The sequence below is a fragment of the Mustela nigripes genome, chromosome 12 (assembly GCF_022355385.1).
Source record: "Mustela nigripes isolate SB6536 chromosome 12, MUSNIG.SB6536, whole genome shotgun sequence".
Classification (NCBI taxonomy): domain Eukaryota; kingdom Metazoa; phylum Chordata; class Mammalia; order Carnivora; family Mustelidae; genus Mustela; species Mustela nigripes.
The window spans coordinates 50,267,050-50,285,367 of NC_081568.1; the positions used below are offsets into that span (position 1 = coordinate 50,267,050).

At 37.3% G+C, this 18,318-nt stretch overlaps 1 protein-coding gene across 1 annotated transcript; it reads right to left on the reverse strand.

Moving 5' to 3' along the window:
* Positions 1-1,247: 1,247 nt before the first annotated feature.
* Positions 1,248-17,548, reverse strand: SLU7 (SLU7 homolog, splicing factor). The gene is made up of 16 exons (XM_059417294.1): positions 17,440-17,548; positions 14,719-14,904; positions 13,302-13,455; positions 12,885-12,965; positions 12,432-12,596; positions 11,488-11,556; positions 8,029-8,076; positions 7,712-7,843; positions 7,342-7,439; positions 7,104-7,171; positions 6,833-6,972; positions 5,807-5,968; positions 4,130-4,234; positions 3,899-3,970; positions 3,671-3,787; positions 1,248-2,823 (listed from the first exon to the last, which is right to left on the reverse strand). The coding sequence occupies exons 2-16, from the start codon at positions 14,886-14,888 to the stop codon at positions 2,644-2,646; spliced, it is 1,761 nt and encodes a 586-aa protein (XP_059273277.1). The 5' UTR covers positions 14,889-14,904; positions 17,440-17,548; the 3' UTR covers positions 1,248-2,643.
* Between the last annotated feature and the right edge of the window lie 770 nt (positions 17,549-18,318).

An 18,318-nucleotide genomic window follows, 5' to 3' on the forward strand; every position in this document is an offset into this window, starting at 1 on the left:
CAGAATTATCACTTTAGAGAAAAGAGCTTCAATTAAAAAATTCTTTTTTAAAAGATTTTATTTATTAATTTGACAGAGAGAAATCACAAGTAGACGGAGAGGCAGCCAGAGAGAGAGAGAGAGAGAGAGAGATAGGGAAGCAGGCTCCCTGCTGAGCAGAGAGCCTGATGCGGGACTTGATCCCAGGACCCTGAGATCATGACCTGAGCCGAAGGCAGGGGCTTAACCCACTGAGCCACCCAGGTGCCCCTTAAAATTCGTTTTAACATGATCTTAAAATTATAAATCCGTATTAGATTTTATTTTATTTTTAAAAGATTTTTTATTTTTTTGACAGATCACAAGTAGGCAGAAAGGGTGGGGTGGGGGGGAAGAAGCAGGCTCCCTGCTGAGCAGAGAGGCCCATGTGGGACTCTATCCAGGACTCTGGGACCATGACCTGAGCCGAAGGCAGCAGCTTAACCCACCCAGGCACCCTTAGAGAGATTTTATAGGAAAAATCCCAAAGCAGAAACTAGAAAACGTTGCTGAAAGAAATTGGGGTGATGGTGGGGGTGGGAGGGTGGTACGTACTTCCAGAATTGTTACAAATTTAATGAAAGGACAATTTATTCATTTTTGTATAGTCAGTATTGGTAGAAACATGCCACAAGGTTGGGGAAAGGGGCACTATCAAAGAATGTGGGACAGATGCATCATTATCAGCTGTCCAGGGTGAACCTGGCCAACTGAGGCCTGCAAAAGACCAGTCTTCCTGGTCCAGAAAGCAGGGTCTTAAATACTGGAGACAGGAGTAGGATTTAGGAGTCAGAGTTACTTGGCTTTATGTCCTGGCTCTAGCACTTTTAACTGTCAGGACTTGAGCAAGCTACCTGGAATTGTTAAGCCCATGTGCTTTTTGTAAGATAGATAGGGGCATTATCCTTTACACCATGAAGTTCTTTTTGCAGAAGTAACATACAAAAAATTACAGTACAGTTTCAACGCTCAAAAGGCAGCTAAAGTTCACATAATGAATAATGTTCCAGGTGTTATCTTTGTTTTCCAAAATGGAGAAATAAGACGTGAGTTCAGGTAGTATAGAAGTCTTCCTAAAATCAGTAAATTAGATTTCACTGAAGAGGGAACAGAGAGCCAGAAAAGTCGACACATTTTTTGAGTTAGATCCTGAAATTTTCTAATTCAAAATCCCTTGCCATAAACTACTTTTCTGCCAAATATTTGAAATAATACTATAAACCACTCAGTTAAGTATTCTCAATTATATATCTTTATTAACAAAAGATAAATAAAATAAAAAGTAGACATTGTTAGACTTTATGTTGAACCACTCCATATTATGGTAGGAGTATGAAAACGTAAATCATTGACTTTCTTGAAATAGATAAGAATGAGCTCTCTTTGCATTGCTGTTTGAACTTCGTACTAGTACTAGTTTGAATCTAGCTATGGTATCCATAGTACTTGACAATTTGATTGTTACTCTCACCAGCACAATTTCTTAGATGGTAACTTAATGTGGTATCCTAGTGGGTTTTGGTAGCTTAGAAGCCAGAGAGCTGTTAAAAGCCAATTACTTGTGTCAGGGTTTGAAACAGGCTGTTTTCATGATCCCACTCTCACTGTATTATCTTCACAATGTTCTTAGAAGAGGCCTGAGGATCATGGTAGTCTCAGTTATTAATAGCCCTATAAGCTATCCTTGTAATTCTCTGAAGAAACCTTCAATTTCAGGTTTTGCTTTCTGCAATTTTTATACAATTACAAGCAATTTTTGCTTTCTGTAAAGATTAGGTACAATGGATACTCTACAGTCTTCTAAAATTTAATATTCATGATCATTATATAAAGGCAATCACAATTAAAACAACAAATAGTACCACAAACCATACTCTATGATAGAGGAAAGGGTTTCTGTGTCTAAAGGCTCATGTCCAGAATGGTAAAACACCTAGTACTGATCAGTGACTCGAAGATAACAAAAGAGTTATTTTTCCATTCAAAGACTAATCCATTTAGTTCTGGGTATAAAGTATAAGGAAATATTTTAAAAATCAAAATTATATAACCAAATAGAAAACAGAATTATTACTATACAGACTGAAATGGGGGATAAAGTCATACATATATTCTAAAGGTTTCCTTTCAGTAACCTGATTTATTTTTAGCTTTAGACCAGGAAAACCTTAGAAGGCAAAAACAAACGATACTCAAATAACTACAACTATAGTTACTAGTAATTTGAAAAAACAAAACTGTGATTTTGAGAAAGAGTAACTCATCTGTCTTTAAAATGTGTACTAGCACTAGATAAAGGGCCGTAAGAATTGAGGAAATAAAGTTAGAGACTTAATAAATGTTGAGTAGAAGATGTTCTTGTTAGGTAGAGAGCCAAGGCCTCTTTGCACATCACCTAATATAAAACTGGAAGTAAAATAAAAATATACACTTAATGTACTTCCTCTTTGTTTTTGTTTCTTCAGTGTGTAAAGAAATGAATTTGCTATGAGACTTCCAGAGTCTTTATTAAAGTCAGGCAGCAAGAGTATTAGTCATGGGTTTTTTCCATCTATAATCATCAGCAAGAAGCTGAAAAGAATGTATCAGCTGTGTCTATCTTGGGTGACTGTCTATAACTAGTTACTACTGTCCAAGGAAGGAAGCCATGGGGTCATCTGGCCTCTGACGTTTCATTCTATAGGCTTCCATTTCCTCTTCAGTGGGTTCCCGAGTTTCATATATGCTGTTGTAAGGCCGCTTCCTCTCATCAATTTGCATGATCTCCTTGACATGAAGAAGGCGGGCCTCCTCTGCATTCAGTGCCTATAGTAAGAGGAAAAACACGAGATGTTCTGAGACCACAGCTCTACATCAGATCTCTTCTGTTCTAAAATAGCAGAATACCAAAGACCCCACTGAATATAAATTGTCATATCAAAAACCTAGATTGTCCAAAAGAGCTTCAAGTGTCAGCCTTTCTACTGTCAAGCTGTAACTAATCACTACTTGGCTGATACCGTATTTTCATGTAGCACAAAACATTCTACCACATTTTCAATGTTAAAAAAAATTTACTTAATAACAAAGATTCAATGATATTGATTTCACTAACAGAAGTCCACAACTGATGCTTCTTGTGGAAACTACCATTCTGACTTTTCCCAAGGACTTGTTGAAACTTACAAATTATAGAGCTAAAAGGCAATTCTTTCTAGGCAGCCAGTAACTCTAAAATAACAGCTTTAAAAGCACATTTCTTCAGTATGTTGGTAATTTTTATCAAACATTCCAGAAACAGGGAATACTGAGATACACAAAAATCTCCTTTTGCATTCTAGACCTGATACAAGGTAACCTAAACAAATCATCCAGACTTGGGGCTTATTTCCTCACTTCTTTTTTTTTTTTTTTTAAAGATTTTATTTATTTATTTGACAGGCAGAGATTACAAGTAGGCTGAGAGGCAGGCAGAGAGAGGAGGAAGCAGGCTCCCTGCTGAGCAGAGAGCCCTATGCGGGGCTCAATCCCAGGACCCTGGGATCATGACCTGAGCCGAAGACAGAGGCTTTAACCCACTGAGCCACCCAGGCGCCCCTATTTCCTCACTTCTTAAGGTTGCTACAAATAAAGAATACTGTCATCACTTTGACTATTTAGAGTTCACAGAGACCTTTTTCAATTTTTCATGTCTCTTTTCTTCATCATCACTATCTGAACTGCTCTTTCGATGCTTCTTTTTCTTCTTCTTTTTCTTCTTTTTATCTTCTTTTAATTTTTCCTGATGCATCTGAAAGGGAGGGTTGAAATATACAGTGTTATTAAGGCAAAAACAAAGCTCCGGCACAAATTTTAAAGTCAGCCTTCCAGGACTTAATTCAGGACAAATGATCAGACTTACCTCCATGAGGGTTTGAGGTTTTATCACAGATTCTTCTCCAGTTATATCATTTATAATACATTCCTCTGAATTCTGTGGGAAAAGATATTTGACTTGGGTATCACAGTCAGTGATCACTAATCACTGAAGAAAAAGTTAACATTTGAAACATGAGAAAACATACTTAATACAGATTCTGACTTAACAGCTTTGGTTGTGTTACAGTTTAAGAACTAGAGGACAATTACTTACAGCAATCTCCTTGCCAGCTTCTCCAGTGCAATAGGAATACTTGAAAAAAGAGTGACAGCATTTGTATCCCCATCGGCCTTCTTTCCAGTAAGATCCCCAGATATGCTGCAGAGAGAGAGTTGTTACTTAAAAAGGAACCCGAAACTAGGGATTCTCATATATTGTTGATATGAGTACCAAATAATACAGCCCTTTACAAGGTAATTTGGGAGGAAAACTATGGTGATTCCATGGCAAGGTAACAGGGAAAGGGTGGCCTGACCTCAGGTGTAAGAAGCAGCCATTAAATTATAATGGTCTTGCTTTCCATTCCCATAACTATATAAAAAAAAATTTAGGATTATCTGACTTTTCTTCAAAAATTAAGAACTGGGAAATTCTGGGCCCACATTCCCACTTGGCAAGAACTGGCTGTTGGTGACCAGTGGATGTCCCTTTTATTTATTTATTATTATTATTATTTTTTTTAAAGATTTTTATTTATTTGACAAAGAAAAAGACAGAGAGAGGGAACACAAGCAGAGGGAATGGGAGAGGAAAAAGCAGGCCGGCAGGGAGCCTGATGTGGGACTTGATCCCAGAACCCTGGGATCATGACCTGAGCTGAAGGCAGTCACTTAACAACTGAAGCACCCAGGTGCCCTGGATGCCCCTTTTAGACAGGGTTTGTGTTGTGTGTGTGTGTGTGCCTGGGTCACTTCGATCATATACATTTAGTGGCCTGGCTCCTATAGCTAGTTCAGTTTTTGATCTGACTTTGACAATTGTAGTTTGAGTACTTCAAGAGTATAGCAAATAATGTATGTTTTATGATGTGAATTCATCATAAAAAGTAGAATTCATCATAAAAATTATGAATTCTGTAGAATTCATCATAAAAAGTATGAATTATGAATTCTGCATCACATGTTCTTGTCATAATTTTGAACTTATAACTAATCAAGCCTTTAGCTCTGAATTCCTGTTTACAGGAAATGCAGAAGATAGAGGAATAAATCCTACAGTATCACTAGGAATCAGTCAAATACAGAATATGACACAGTTTAAAAAATAAATGACCTTATCTGTTAAAGAGTTGCTGTCATGAAAAAAGGGAGATACGACTGAGGAAGATAGAGAAAGAGATACAACAACCAAAATGAACTCTGATTGGATTCTGATGCAAGACAAAAACAAACCACCTCTTTAAAGACATTTTTGTGTATATTTTAGTAATGTGATTAAGAACCAGAGATTAGATGCTATGAAGGAGTTGTGTCAATTTATAAAGTGTGATAGTTATGGAGGGGAATATCCCTGATTTTAGAAGATGCATGATACAGTTTCTATGGGTGAAATATCATAGTATCTGTGATTTTCAAATGTTTTAGTTAAAAAATATATAAATCATATATATATTATATTTACATGCATACACACACACGCGTGCATGTACATGCCCCAAAGCATATATACCGACATGCAAAAAATTTCTGAATCTAAGTAGTAGCTATGTGGATGAACATAATAGTATTCTTCCACATTTTTTGTATTTTTGGAAAAATTTAATAAAACAAAATTAAAATGTAAAAAAAAAAAAGAAAAGCACAACAATGATTCGCTACTGTTGTAGTAAGAAAATATGACCCAGAGCAAAATGCTAACAAGGACACCAAATAGTTCTGGTTTAGCACATACTGTGTGATTGTGGATCTTCACATCCTCCTCATACTTAGAGCAGGCGACAGCCCGCTCCTGTCCTTTGATGACTGTCCCATGTCTTGAATACTCCACATAGTCTTCAGTCTGAGCTAAAAGCAATTCAGCTGGAGGGGCATCCAAGTGTTCTTGGCCACCATACTAAAAGAACAGTGAACATTATTAAATACATTTTACAGCAAAGATTCACATTCAAATCTCTATTGATGGGTTTATTTCCAATCAGAAACATGAAAGGAATAATCATTATGGCCTTTGTTATACAAAATACCGTCAAAAAAAGGCACAAAAATCTTAGAGGGAAATAAAAGATGTCTCCAGCTGCTATTCATCTTTTGAGTGTATAGATTACAAAATGGCCATTAATTCCTTTTATTCTCGTATGCATGCGTATTTGCCACATGACTTTGCTACTCTTCCCCTCAAGAGATAGTTTCTCCAACCTCTGAATCTGGGCCTGACCATGTTACTTGTTCAGGCCTGTTGGAAACTGGCAAATGCGATGCAAAGCCCTGAAGAGCACTGGTACACTGGGGCATCGTGCTTCTTGTTACTAGTCTCTGGTACCAAGAATGCCTGCTGAAGCTGGACTAGCCTACTACAAGGTAAGGGCCCACATGCGGTACAGATGAGCTGTTCCAGAGGTGGGCTTCTAGGATAATTAACCTGCTAACTGCTAGAGACTGGAATGAGACCATTCTAGATCATCCAGCTTCAGATGAGCAGGCCCAGACCAGGAGACCCAGCTGACATACAAAACTGTGAGAAATAACAAATGTTTATTTTAAACTACTAAGTTTTTCCATGGTTTGTTTTGCTCCAAAAGCTTCCTGATATGAATATAGTGACAATGTATACAATTGATCAAGTTAATAGGAGGATAGAACTAGTTCTAATGAACTAAAAGAGCCTCTCTGTGTGTTGTATTCCACATGTCAATCAAATGATGAACTGGTCATTTCTCGTCAATGAACATTCTTTTCTTTACATTCTGATCAAAATTACCTTTTCCAAGATGCTTTCTTTCTGCTGTTCTTTGAAGTCTTCTTTTTTGACTTTGAAGGACTTGTACAGCAGCTCTAGTTTTGTAGGATCAGCCTGCAGATGCACTTCAGATCCCTTGTCATAGGCTTCCCAAGCAAACACTACAATAATCAAAAGTATCTTAATGAGTTCTCAGCTACATTTATTGCATACTTATCGAAAACAAGCTTCTAAAAATGCCGCCAAATTTCTTTAGAGTGGATATAAAATACCTTGACAGAGAAACACTTACACTGTGTCTGAGCCATTGAAATGGTGTCTCCTGTGTATCTTACAAAGTTATCCCCTGCATAGCTCACTCTGTAAACACAAGTTAAAAAACAAATTGTTTCAGAAATTGCTTTCTTTAAGGAAAGTTCATTCTTTTCTGACCCAGCCATAGATATTGTTCATTTTAACTCAGATTCAGTTTTACGATTAAAAACACTCCTCCCCCACCGTGAAACCTATACATTTAACTTGATACTTACTCATCTGGATTCTTCCCTGCGTTGGCATAGGGATTCTCTCTCATCGCTCTAGTTTTGGGATCATAGTAAGCAGAATTTGGATCTAAATTCCGCAAATACTAGAAGGGAAAATGTTTTAAGACTGCATTAATGTTTACGTCTGTCAAAAAAAGATTTCAGCAGACTAGGCGGAGGAATTAATCATGATCAATTACATGTGTGTATGCATTGGTGGGGTACAGATGAAGAGGAAAAAACAGAATGATACTTAATCTTGGAATGACAAAATGTATCAACCCATACAGTGCTCAGATACCAGCTGAGTAGACAAAATTTGGGGTGGGAACACAAATATTTTCTTGGATGTGTATGTTGAGTTGGCAAGGCTTACTTTTGCAATATCTTCTCGAATCCTGAGATTCCGGACAGTAATTCGCCTCTTAGAGTCAAAGTTCTGTCCAGGCATGTCAATATCATCTGCATATTTATCTTCATCCTCATCTTCACTATTATGATCTTTTTCCTGAAGGAAGGGGAAAGAAGGAAAAACAAATAAGAAAAAAAGAGCAACATCTAGTTCCTGTTTTCCCTCTAACCAAACTCTTATTTACTTATATTTCTTAAAGCTATTATTATTATTGTTATTGTTATTAGCTGTCAAAAATTGAAAAATTTAATGTATACCCAGACAGGGCACATATTTATTACCGTCTGAGAATTTGGTTCCTCTTCTCCCCACTGGTGTTTTGGAGAATTCTGCATCATTCAAGAAGAAAAAAGAATTGTAATTTTATTCCATTGAATCTACTAATTATTTAACACTTTAAATATATAAGTAAAACATCATAAATTAAATCTAGCTGAACAAATCCTATTTCTCATTGTAATCAGCATGTAAATTCTGAATACCAGTATGTCACTGTGAATAATTGTACCAGACTGTCTACAAAGCCAGAAAATTTCTAGAGAATTTTCAGTGATACAGGATTATAACTGCACAAAGGTAGGAAGGACATAAAAATGACCAATGTATCCAATATATATTCATTTCTTATATGTTAACCTTCAGGCATATACCATTTTTGCCAAGCCTCACTGAAGTTTTTCTATCAAGTCTAAAAAGAAAATGTTACTAGAATCATGTAAAAAGTATCTTTAGAGCCAAAACAACTTTTGCAAAATCACGCAATGAGGAATCTACTCAAATGATACAATACTGTAATTTTTTAAAAAAGATTTTATTTATTTATTTGACAGAGAGAGAGAGAGAAATCACAAGTAGCCAGAGAGGCAGGCAGAGAGAGGGGGAAGCAGGCTCCCTGCCAAGCAGAGAGCCAGATGCAGGGCTGGATCCCAGGACCCTCAGGTCATGATCTGAGCGAAAGGCAGAGGCTTAGCCCAATGAGCCACCCAGGCATGCCACTGTACTGTAATTTAAGGAGAGTCTGAGATCCTTGTCACAAAGACATCCTTCCTTCATTAGCATTGGTTAGGATTTTCTCTAACTCCACAAAAGGCCTATAGCAAAGTAGTCAGCATCTTATCACATCCTTTTAGAAGTCTTCAAAGTTAAAAAGACTACCTTAGAGCATTAGTGGGGGGATGTGGAAATATGAGTGTGTACGAATGTATCTATCCTCTCTATGTAAACACAATGACTATACATATGTGGACATTATATATATATATACACATACATTTGCATAGCTTTCCTGAATGGTACTTAAGTGATATGACATTAAAATTTTATTTTCATTTTTTATTTTTATTTTTTAAAAGATTTTATTTATTTATTTGACAGAGATCACAAGTAGGCAGAGAGGCAGGCAGAGAGAGGAGGAAGCAGGCTCCCCGCTGAGCAGAGACCCCGATGTGGGGCTTGATCCCAGGACCCTGGGATCATGACCTGAGCCAAAGGCAGAGGCTTTAACCCGAGCCACCCAGGCGCCCCATGACATTAAAATTTTAAATAAAAATACTCACTGCATCAATTACACATTAAGGAATTCGTCCTAAGGGAATATGTCAATTATATAAATAAATTATATAAAGAGGTATGTAAAACAATGTTATTTACAGTGTTGTATATAGTATCAAAAATCTGGGACAAGTCAAATTAATAATAGACAATTGTTACATAAATTACTGCACTCAGTGAATACTTAACATCCATTAGAAGTGATTTTATCCAATTTGCAGGAAAAAAACAGAATCTGCTCCTCTTTTTTTTGCAGTTATTGTTAAAAAAAAAGGGGAGAGAAAGGTGGGAATAGTATTATTTGTTTTTGTTTGTGAAACTCTGAAAGGATCCACAAGAAAAATAAAACAGATTATGGCAGGGTGAGCTTTAGAGATAGGGTAGATGGAGGCCAGGATGGGAAACTTTTTACTGTATATCTTCTTAATAGATAACTGCGTATCTTGAGTTTTGAACCATGTGAATTAATATAAAAATAGATAGGTCTATAATGACAGTGAAAACATGAGTTCACTGCACTATATATGAATTGAAAGAGTAGGTGATAAATAAGTATGTAAAGATGAAATCCATGTTAAAAACATGTTATAATTACACACATATAGATACATGTGGGGAGGCGGAGTGGGCCCTGGAAAGGCCCACTTCAAAAGGTTAATAATTAACATAAGAGATACTTTTTCTCCTTCTTTATAATTTTCTATTTTTTCACTCAGTATGTATTACTTTCAGCATCAGAAATATATATATATATTTCTATTAACATAATAGATATATATTTTATTTTTTATTTTTTATGTATGGTCCAATGTGGGGCTTGAACTCACAACCCCGAGATCAAAAGTTGCACATTCTATTGACTAAGCCAGCGAGGCACCCCAGAAATGTTTTTTGTTCCCACAAATTGCTAGTTCAACAAAAAACATTTATACTGCCATACAAAAATTCAATCTCTATAGTAGACTATTCTACTGCATGTAATTAATATTAATATCCAAGTACTGAAGTGGGCACAAATCATCCGTCTTCTATACACATTTAAGTATGCATACCAGCGAAATAAATTAGACCAGGTTACAACAAACAACAGAGAATATACTAGAACAAGAGAAACAGCATGTTTTCTTTTCCAGAGCTGGTAATAGTAACAGCTTCTAATTATCAAGTGTTTACTTACATTGTGATATGATGCTAGGCCTCCTAGGCAGTAGGTGGTGGTGTCTCTACTTGAGATGATAAAATGAGGCTCAGAGAAATAAATTACTTTTTCTGTGACCACCTAACTGGCCAGGGGCAGAGCTGTATTTTGATATCTCTCTGTTAACCTGTGCTGTGAACTTTCTTGCCAGGGGGTCTCAGTGACTGCTCAGCTGGTAATTACTTACTTAGGTCTGTTTGTAACTCATATTTGCTGAGTCCCTTTTAGGAACTTAAACTCCAAATGTTTTACTTATCATTTATGTGTGCCATCAATCTGTTAAAAAGAAAACCTTTACTAAGCACAGTATGCACTATTAAGCTGTAATGAATAAAAAATTGGCAATACAGCTTTACTATAGATTTTTTTACTCAGCTATAAAATTATTCCAGTCATTATGGAAAATACTAGTAGAAGATACTAGTAAAAATACCAAGAAAAATTTACTAATTCTACAGTGAATGAGAATCAGTATTCTGGCTTTTTTTCCCTATGTGATATTACAATATTTTTTTCATATGTTATTTAAATATAAGTGTTATCCATTCTTGTTACAAGTGTTGATAAAAGTCATTTAAGAACTATGCAACATTCTATTATACAGATGCAAGACAGTTTACTTCACCAACTCCTTACTCCTATTTAGGCTACTTCAATTTCTTGCCATTTTAAAAAGTGTTACAATGAATATCTTTGCATATGTGATCTTTTTTCTGATTACTAGGAAATTCTTTAAGACAGAAGGACCTACTGACTTAATTCCAGAAAATGTATATAAATATCTTATGGCAATATTCTTTCCAAAATGACTGCATCAAGGTATGTTCCCGTGAATATTAGAGAAGTGCCAGTTTTAGTCTTTCCTCTCAATAGCACTTCTCTCTTCCTAAGTCTTTCCTAACTAGACAGATATAAAATGAATTCTTGTTTTGATTTTCATTTTTTGTTTACTACGAGTTTAATGTTTTTATGGATCATTTTCATTACTTACAGCCTGTTCCACTAATTTTCCTGAGGCTAATTCCTCTTGGAGTTTCTGGGCTTTCAGGGTTCGTTTTGCCTAACAAAAAAGGAAACATTTGAAATTTACTTTACAACATTCAAATGAACATTTAATTTTTATATTTTTAAAATTAATAAATTTATAGTTTCCAGAAAGGTCAATAAACAAGGTCATCTCTTTGAGATTTCCTGTAACTCTAGATGTATGATTCCTAAATAACAGGATTTACAAACTCCTATTCGAGTCAGGCATTAATGTAAACTGAGCCAAACAGCACTAGTGATTAAACTTCAAAGAACAAGCCCTATCCAAAAGGGGCAGCTGTAACCTGACCCCAAATGACTGATGCTTGCCTGGCAGGCCCAGGATTACCACATATTCCACTGTTCAAGAATAGATGAAATTTACATTATATAAATCCCATGACTTTTAAATGTACACTCTACTTAAGAAAAAAAAAGCAGCCTTACTGTGGATTTGAAGGAATGGGGGAAAGCTTATAAAATCATAACAAAAAAACCTGAAGTTGAATTAAAATAAAATTCAATTTTCTGATATGTGTTATCCTGTTCTTCTTTCACTTCTCTCAAACGCTATGTGAGACATCTGTAAAACAGGCCCAGACAAGATGCAGTGTGTGGGGCTGGAAGGAGTTCATAACCTTAAAAATCCAAAAGCCCTAGATACTAATCCGTTCTCATGCTTCCAATATCTTCTGCAGCCTCCATTAGGGAGTTAAATAAAAAAGACAAGAATCAAATAAGAAGAAACTGCTGCCAATACGGTTAGCACACTTTATTTTCACTATTCTATCAGACCTTCCACTACTATAATAAAAATGCCACCATTTTTATATTGCTCGAACACTCAAAACCAGAGTCGCTTAATGTACATTCTTTAAGCAGTGTGGGAAAGCAGGTTACTTTGCTCACCAGATCAACTTTGGCATATTCTTCCACAATTTTCATGTGTTCCTCTGGATTGTAACCATTCCACCGGTCCCTCTTCCCATCATAGTCAAACATCAGCTGAGGCTGGACATGTTCATCTGGAGCTATATTAGTACCTGTAAATTTTGCTCCAACTCGCCTAGGTCTCTGGGAAATAGAATAAAATCAAACCTTTCCCCAAGTTCCTGTAGCCTAGAGGAAAATTTCAGATAACCTTTACAAAGCAAGCATAAACATACCATGGGAGTTTGTGGTCTGTTCAATTATCAGTTCCTCTCCCAGCTGAAAATTACGATGGTGCTAAACTAATCTCACTCAAATTCTTATTTAACTTGTACCAAAATTTAGGTAACTTTAGAAAAATAGAATTAAGCTCTTTGATAGGAAAAAAGAGACTCTCTGACAAGTTTCTAGAATTCTCAAAGATGAACTTACCTCAAAGCAGTCTTTCTTTTTGTGTGTCATGGCCCCGCAATTTTCACATGCCCCCTTGCGGTACTTAGTAGTTATGGAATTCTGTAAATAGATATAAAGAAAAACAAAATGTTTTATTTCTGAATAAGTTAGAAATAATTTTGGTTCTCATTACTATATTGTCTAGTGAAGTGACTTACTCATTAAGAGTAAAACTACTTAAAGTCTCCACACTTTTATAAATGAGAAAGTTTAAGTATTCTAGCAACATAAAATGTAGAAAAGAAAACACAGAAACAAAAGTAGTATGTATTGTAAATTTTAATCCCAGGTAAAAGGTTCTATATTCTGATATAACTTGATTAAATGTTCTTAAATTAAGTTCTTAAAATAAAATTTCCATTTTCATAAGGATATATATAAAAGTTGTTTACATACCTCTTTTACACCTCTCTTGTACCATTCTCCAGATGAGCTGTATTGCTTCTGTTTCTCTGGTTGTGGTCTCTGGTGCTTTAAAGTAGGTCTTTTTGACGGATCGATATACCATGGCACTGAAGAAATATACTGAGGTATATGAGGGTTGATGTCTCTGTAATTAAAAAAAATATGTTTTTTAAGAATAAAGTTTGTGGGGGCGCCTAGGTGGTTCAGTGGGTTAAGCCTCTGCCATCGGCTCAGGTCATGATCTCAGGATCTTGGGATCAAGCTCTGCATTGGGCTCTCTGCTCAGCAGGGAGCCTGCTTGCTTCTCTCTCTCTTTGCCTGCCTCTCTGCCTACTTGTGATCTCCCTCTCTGTCAAATAAATTTTAAAAAAAAGAAAAGAAGGAATAAAGTTAAAAAAAAAAAGAATAAAGTTTGAGGAGTGCTGGTGGTTCAGTCATTAAACACTGCCTTCGGCTCAGGTCATGAGCCCAGGGTCTGGGATCAAGGCCTGCATTGGGCTCCCTGCTAGGTGGGAAGCCTGCTTCTCCCCCTCACTCCCCCTCCTTGTGTTCCCTCTCTCGCTGTGTGTGTCTCTCTCCATCAATTAAATAAAAATCTTTAAAGAAAAAAAAATAAAGTTTAAAAATAATTGGTATTACAATTACAAAGGTAGCCAAAACAGATTGTAAAAACAGAGATAGTGTAGTGGGGTGGGGGAGAGTATATGCCTGATATCTCTATAATATAGTAGAAAACAAAACAAAAAAACCTGAAGATAAGGAATGTAATTTATTTTAAAGATATTATTTATTTATTTAACAGAGAGAGAAGTCACAAGTAGGCAGAGCAGCAGGCAGAGAAAGGGGAAACCAGGCTCTCCGCTAAGCAGAGGGCCCGATGGAGGGCTCGATCCCAGGACCTTGAGATCATGACCTGAGCCAAAGGAGAGGCCTAACCCACTGAGCCACCCAGGTGCCCCAAACAATGTAATTTATTTTAGAGTGAAAACATTTCCAATATAGCAACTAATAGTAGTGACAGAACTGAAGTCAGGAAAGAGATAAGGAAAATAGGGATGTATATGAGTAGATAAACCTTATACAAGATCAAGAAGTTAGTTAATAATGCCTAGAGTTGATTAAAATAATCATGTAGATACATTATTTAGAGATGTGGAGCTATCAACCAGAAAAACTCAAAATAGAAAGATTTAAAAGTAGTCACTTTTGCAGAGTGGGACAGGGAGTGGGAAGACTTGAAAGGGATGACTGCTGTTCATTAGAAGTTCTTTAATGCATTTCTATTATTAAATCTTACATATACAAATCTGATAAAATAATAAAAACTGTCAAAGCAAAACATGAGAAATTACTAAGTGAACATAAATTTGAATTTTTAATGAACAGATCATGCAAACAATGTACTTACTTTCCTTCTTCATCAACTTCTGCTGGAGCATTACCCAGTTTTCGTTGTTCTTCTAGCTCCTTCTTCTTTCTCCAGTCCTCTCTGGTCATCTTCTTTGGTTCCTCTAGACTCATTTCTTTGGACCCCGACAGGGGGGCCGCATTAACTGCATCTACAGCTGCAGCTGACATGGTTATCTGGACCCCTCTACGAAAAGAAATATATATATATTAGTATAAACTAGGCCCTCATGAGTTCATCAGTGAAATTATCAAAAGTACACCCTAATAACACATACTGCAGTCTCATTTATACATAGTATTTCATATGTTATTAAAGTATCTGTGAGGGAAGGGTCTCTTTCCTTTCTACAAAAAGTCTCTATGTACTGTCTGCAGTTCCTTCCTCAACTCTAATTTACAAATGGAGAGAAGCATACACGTGTACTTTTTTTTTTTTATTTTTTAAAAAAATGTATTTGGCAGAGAGAGAGAGCGAGAGATCACAAGTAGGCAGAGAGGCAGGCAGAGAGAGAGGGGGAATCAGACTCCCTGCTGAGCAGAGAGCCTCATGCAGGGCTCGATCCCCAGATCCTGAGATCATGACCTGAGGCGACGGCAGAGGCTGAGCCACCCAGGCATCCTGCATACATCCTGCATACTTAAAATTTCATAAGACTCTTTCTCTCATTAACACTCCTGAATCTCTCTATGTATGTCTCAGGCTTTTCTAGCATGTTAACCGTACATGAGTAAACAGTGTCCCATTTTCCTTAAAGATGAAATGCCTGAAGAGTTATCTATATCCATTCTCTATTTTCCCATCTTCTACTTCCTTCCACAGTCACTCTAACTTAGCTTCCACCCCCATCTCTCTGAAGAGTTACCACTAAGTCATCAAGGATCGATGTGCTAAATCCACTAGATATTTTTCAGTTCTCTTCCTTCCCCTTTTTAAAATATTTTATTTTAAAGATTTTATTTATTTATTTTGGAGGGAGAGCATGAGCAGGGCAAAGGGCAGAGGGAGAAGCAGACTCTAGGGAGCCTGACATGGGGCTTTATCCCAGGACCCAGGGATCATGACCTGAGCCAAAAGCAGACACTTAACCAACTGAGCCACGCAGGTGACCCAAGATTTACTTATTATAGAGGGAAAGAGAGCATGCATGTAGGTATGGGTGGGTGGGCAGAAGGAGAGATAGAGAAGTGGACTCCCTGATGAGTGGGAAGCTGGGCAGACTGTGTCTCAATCCCACCACCCTGAGATGATGACATCAACTGAAATCAAGAGTTGGGCGCTCAACCAATGGAGCCACCCAGGTACCCCTGTTCCTTCCTTTCTTGAAACATGCGTATCTTTTGGCTTAAGTAACACTATTATCTCTTGGTTTTTCTTGAATCTCTCCTGCTGCTCCTGTCTTCTTGACAAGTTCCTCTATTTCTGCCCATTTATTTAATTTTGGATTCCACAAGGCTAGTCTCTTTCATCACTCTGGACTCCATAAGTAGAAAGCTCATCTCTTTCTAAGGCTTCAATAGCCACAATATACTACTGTTGGCTCTCCAACCTATTGCTCCTCTCTAGATCTTTTATCTGTTCTTCAGATACATATATTCCAACTGCTTACTGCACAGCATCTCCATTTAGAGCGTCTTAGAGACACCTGAACTCAGCAAATCTTAATTCAAATTCATAAGCGTCTCCATGGAATGGCATCTCCATTCACTGTTTCCTCTATTAATGAAAAATACCACTCATACCTTAACATATATGTTCCAGCTAATCTCCATAAATATTTCATCACTACTGCTTTTTTGGCTTTCTGAATAGCATTCAGATTTATTTACTTCTATCTATTCTCAATGCTAACATTTTAATAAAAATTATTACTTTCCCCTCCTTATTGGTCTCCTGTCCTTCTTTCCAATCAGTTCTCCACACTGCAGTGTTATTTTTTCAGAACATAAATTTGATTATGTCATATCCCATTACACAAGCCTAAAATCTCAATACAGGGCAAAGATAAATACAATGCCAGCCTCATACATCACTTTAAGAGTTCCAGTAGTCATATTAAGATAGTTAAAAAGCAGGTAAAATTACTTTACAATATTTTAACTTAATCCAATATAGCCAGCATATTATTATTATATTTTTAAAAAGACTTTATTTATTTATTTGTCAGAGAGAGAGAGAGAGTGAGCACAGGCAGACAGAGTGGCAGAGGGAGAAGCAGGCTCCCCGCTGAGCAGAGAGCCCGATGCGGGACTCGATCCCACGACCCTGGGATCAAGACCTGAGCCGAAGGCAGCCGCTCAACAAACTGAGCCACCCAGGCGTCCCCCAACATATTATTTTAACATGCAATGAACATAAGAAAAAATAAAGTAAATCTTTAAAATCTGATACAAATTTTACAGGTATAAAATAGACTAGCCATAAATCAAGTGCTCAGGAGCCCCAAGTAGCTAATAGCTGGGAAGTGAAACTCCAATAAATCTGATAGCTGTTACTCTAAACACCATTAAAAAGACACAGTCCTGGTTGGACTTGGCACCAGTATAGTGTCTAAGGCCTAGGACGGTGGCTTTCTTCACGGTTCCCAATTCCCGTTCCCTCCTCGATCTGGAATTCATCACTTCTGTAAGGATGTGTCTAAGAAATAGGAGCCCTTGTTCTATTTCCCAGAGTTTTCCAGCTTCATCTCCTCCCGATCCCCAAATTCCCACATTTTCTTACCCAGTCGGGCCACAGGCCACCCCGAAATCACCCGACAAAAATGAAGTCAATCCGTCAATGTTTACTTCCGGGCTTTCAGTTTTCTCCCCGCAGCCACTGCGGTAGTTTCCGGGCGAGCGACACATGCGCACTAACACGGAGGCGGCGGGAGCGGGGCGGGGAGGGGGCGGTCCTAGCCTCCCACGCGATGTTGTTATCGCGGGATCTCGAGAGCGTCTTTACCTTGGGAAAGAGGAGGAGGTTATTTTGAGTAGATGCTTTTCTGCTCCCAGAGTTTGTGCTGTTGTTTATGTTAGACTCGGGGAGCGTTAGGATGTGTGTTTTTGTTTGTTTGTTTTTTTGAAGTACCGAGAACGGACAACTTAAGGCTCTCTACGGAACTATGAAATGAATGGGGAACCTCGTGACATATTAAAACAAACAAACAAACAAACAAACAAACAGATAAAACTAGCGTTAATTAGGCAGATACTGTGTAACACTTTGGAGACGTGGTGAGCAAAAAGAGTATTTCTTCGAAATTACATCATACAGAGTGAAACACTAAAATGATTATTCAAGTAATTTAGTTGTAAAAAGTCTCTGTGAAAGGAATACCAGATGATATGAGAACGTAAGGCACTATTTGATAATTGTGACATTCTGCACCGGAGTGATCTCGCGTTTTATCATTGGAAAAGAAATACTACAAAACAATTTCTATTATGACATCCCAAGCCTCCTTTGAAAGTACATGTGTGGGGACACTTGGGTGGTCAGTTGATTAAGCCCTGCTTTTAGGTCGGTCATCATCCCACTTCCTGGGATCGAGTCCCCTACTGGGCTCCTTACTCAGTGTGGAGCCTGCTTCTCCCTCTGCCTGCCACTCCTCTTGCTTGT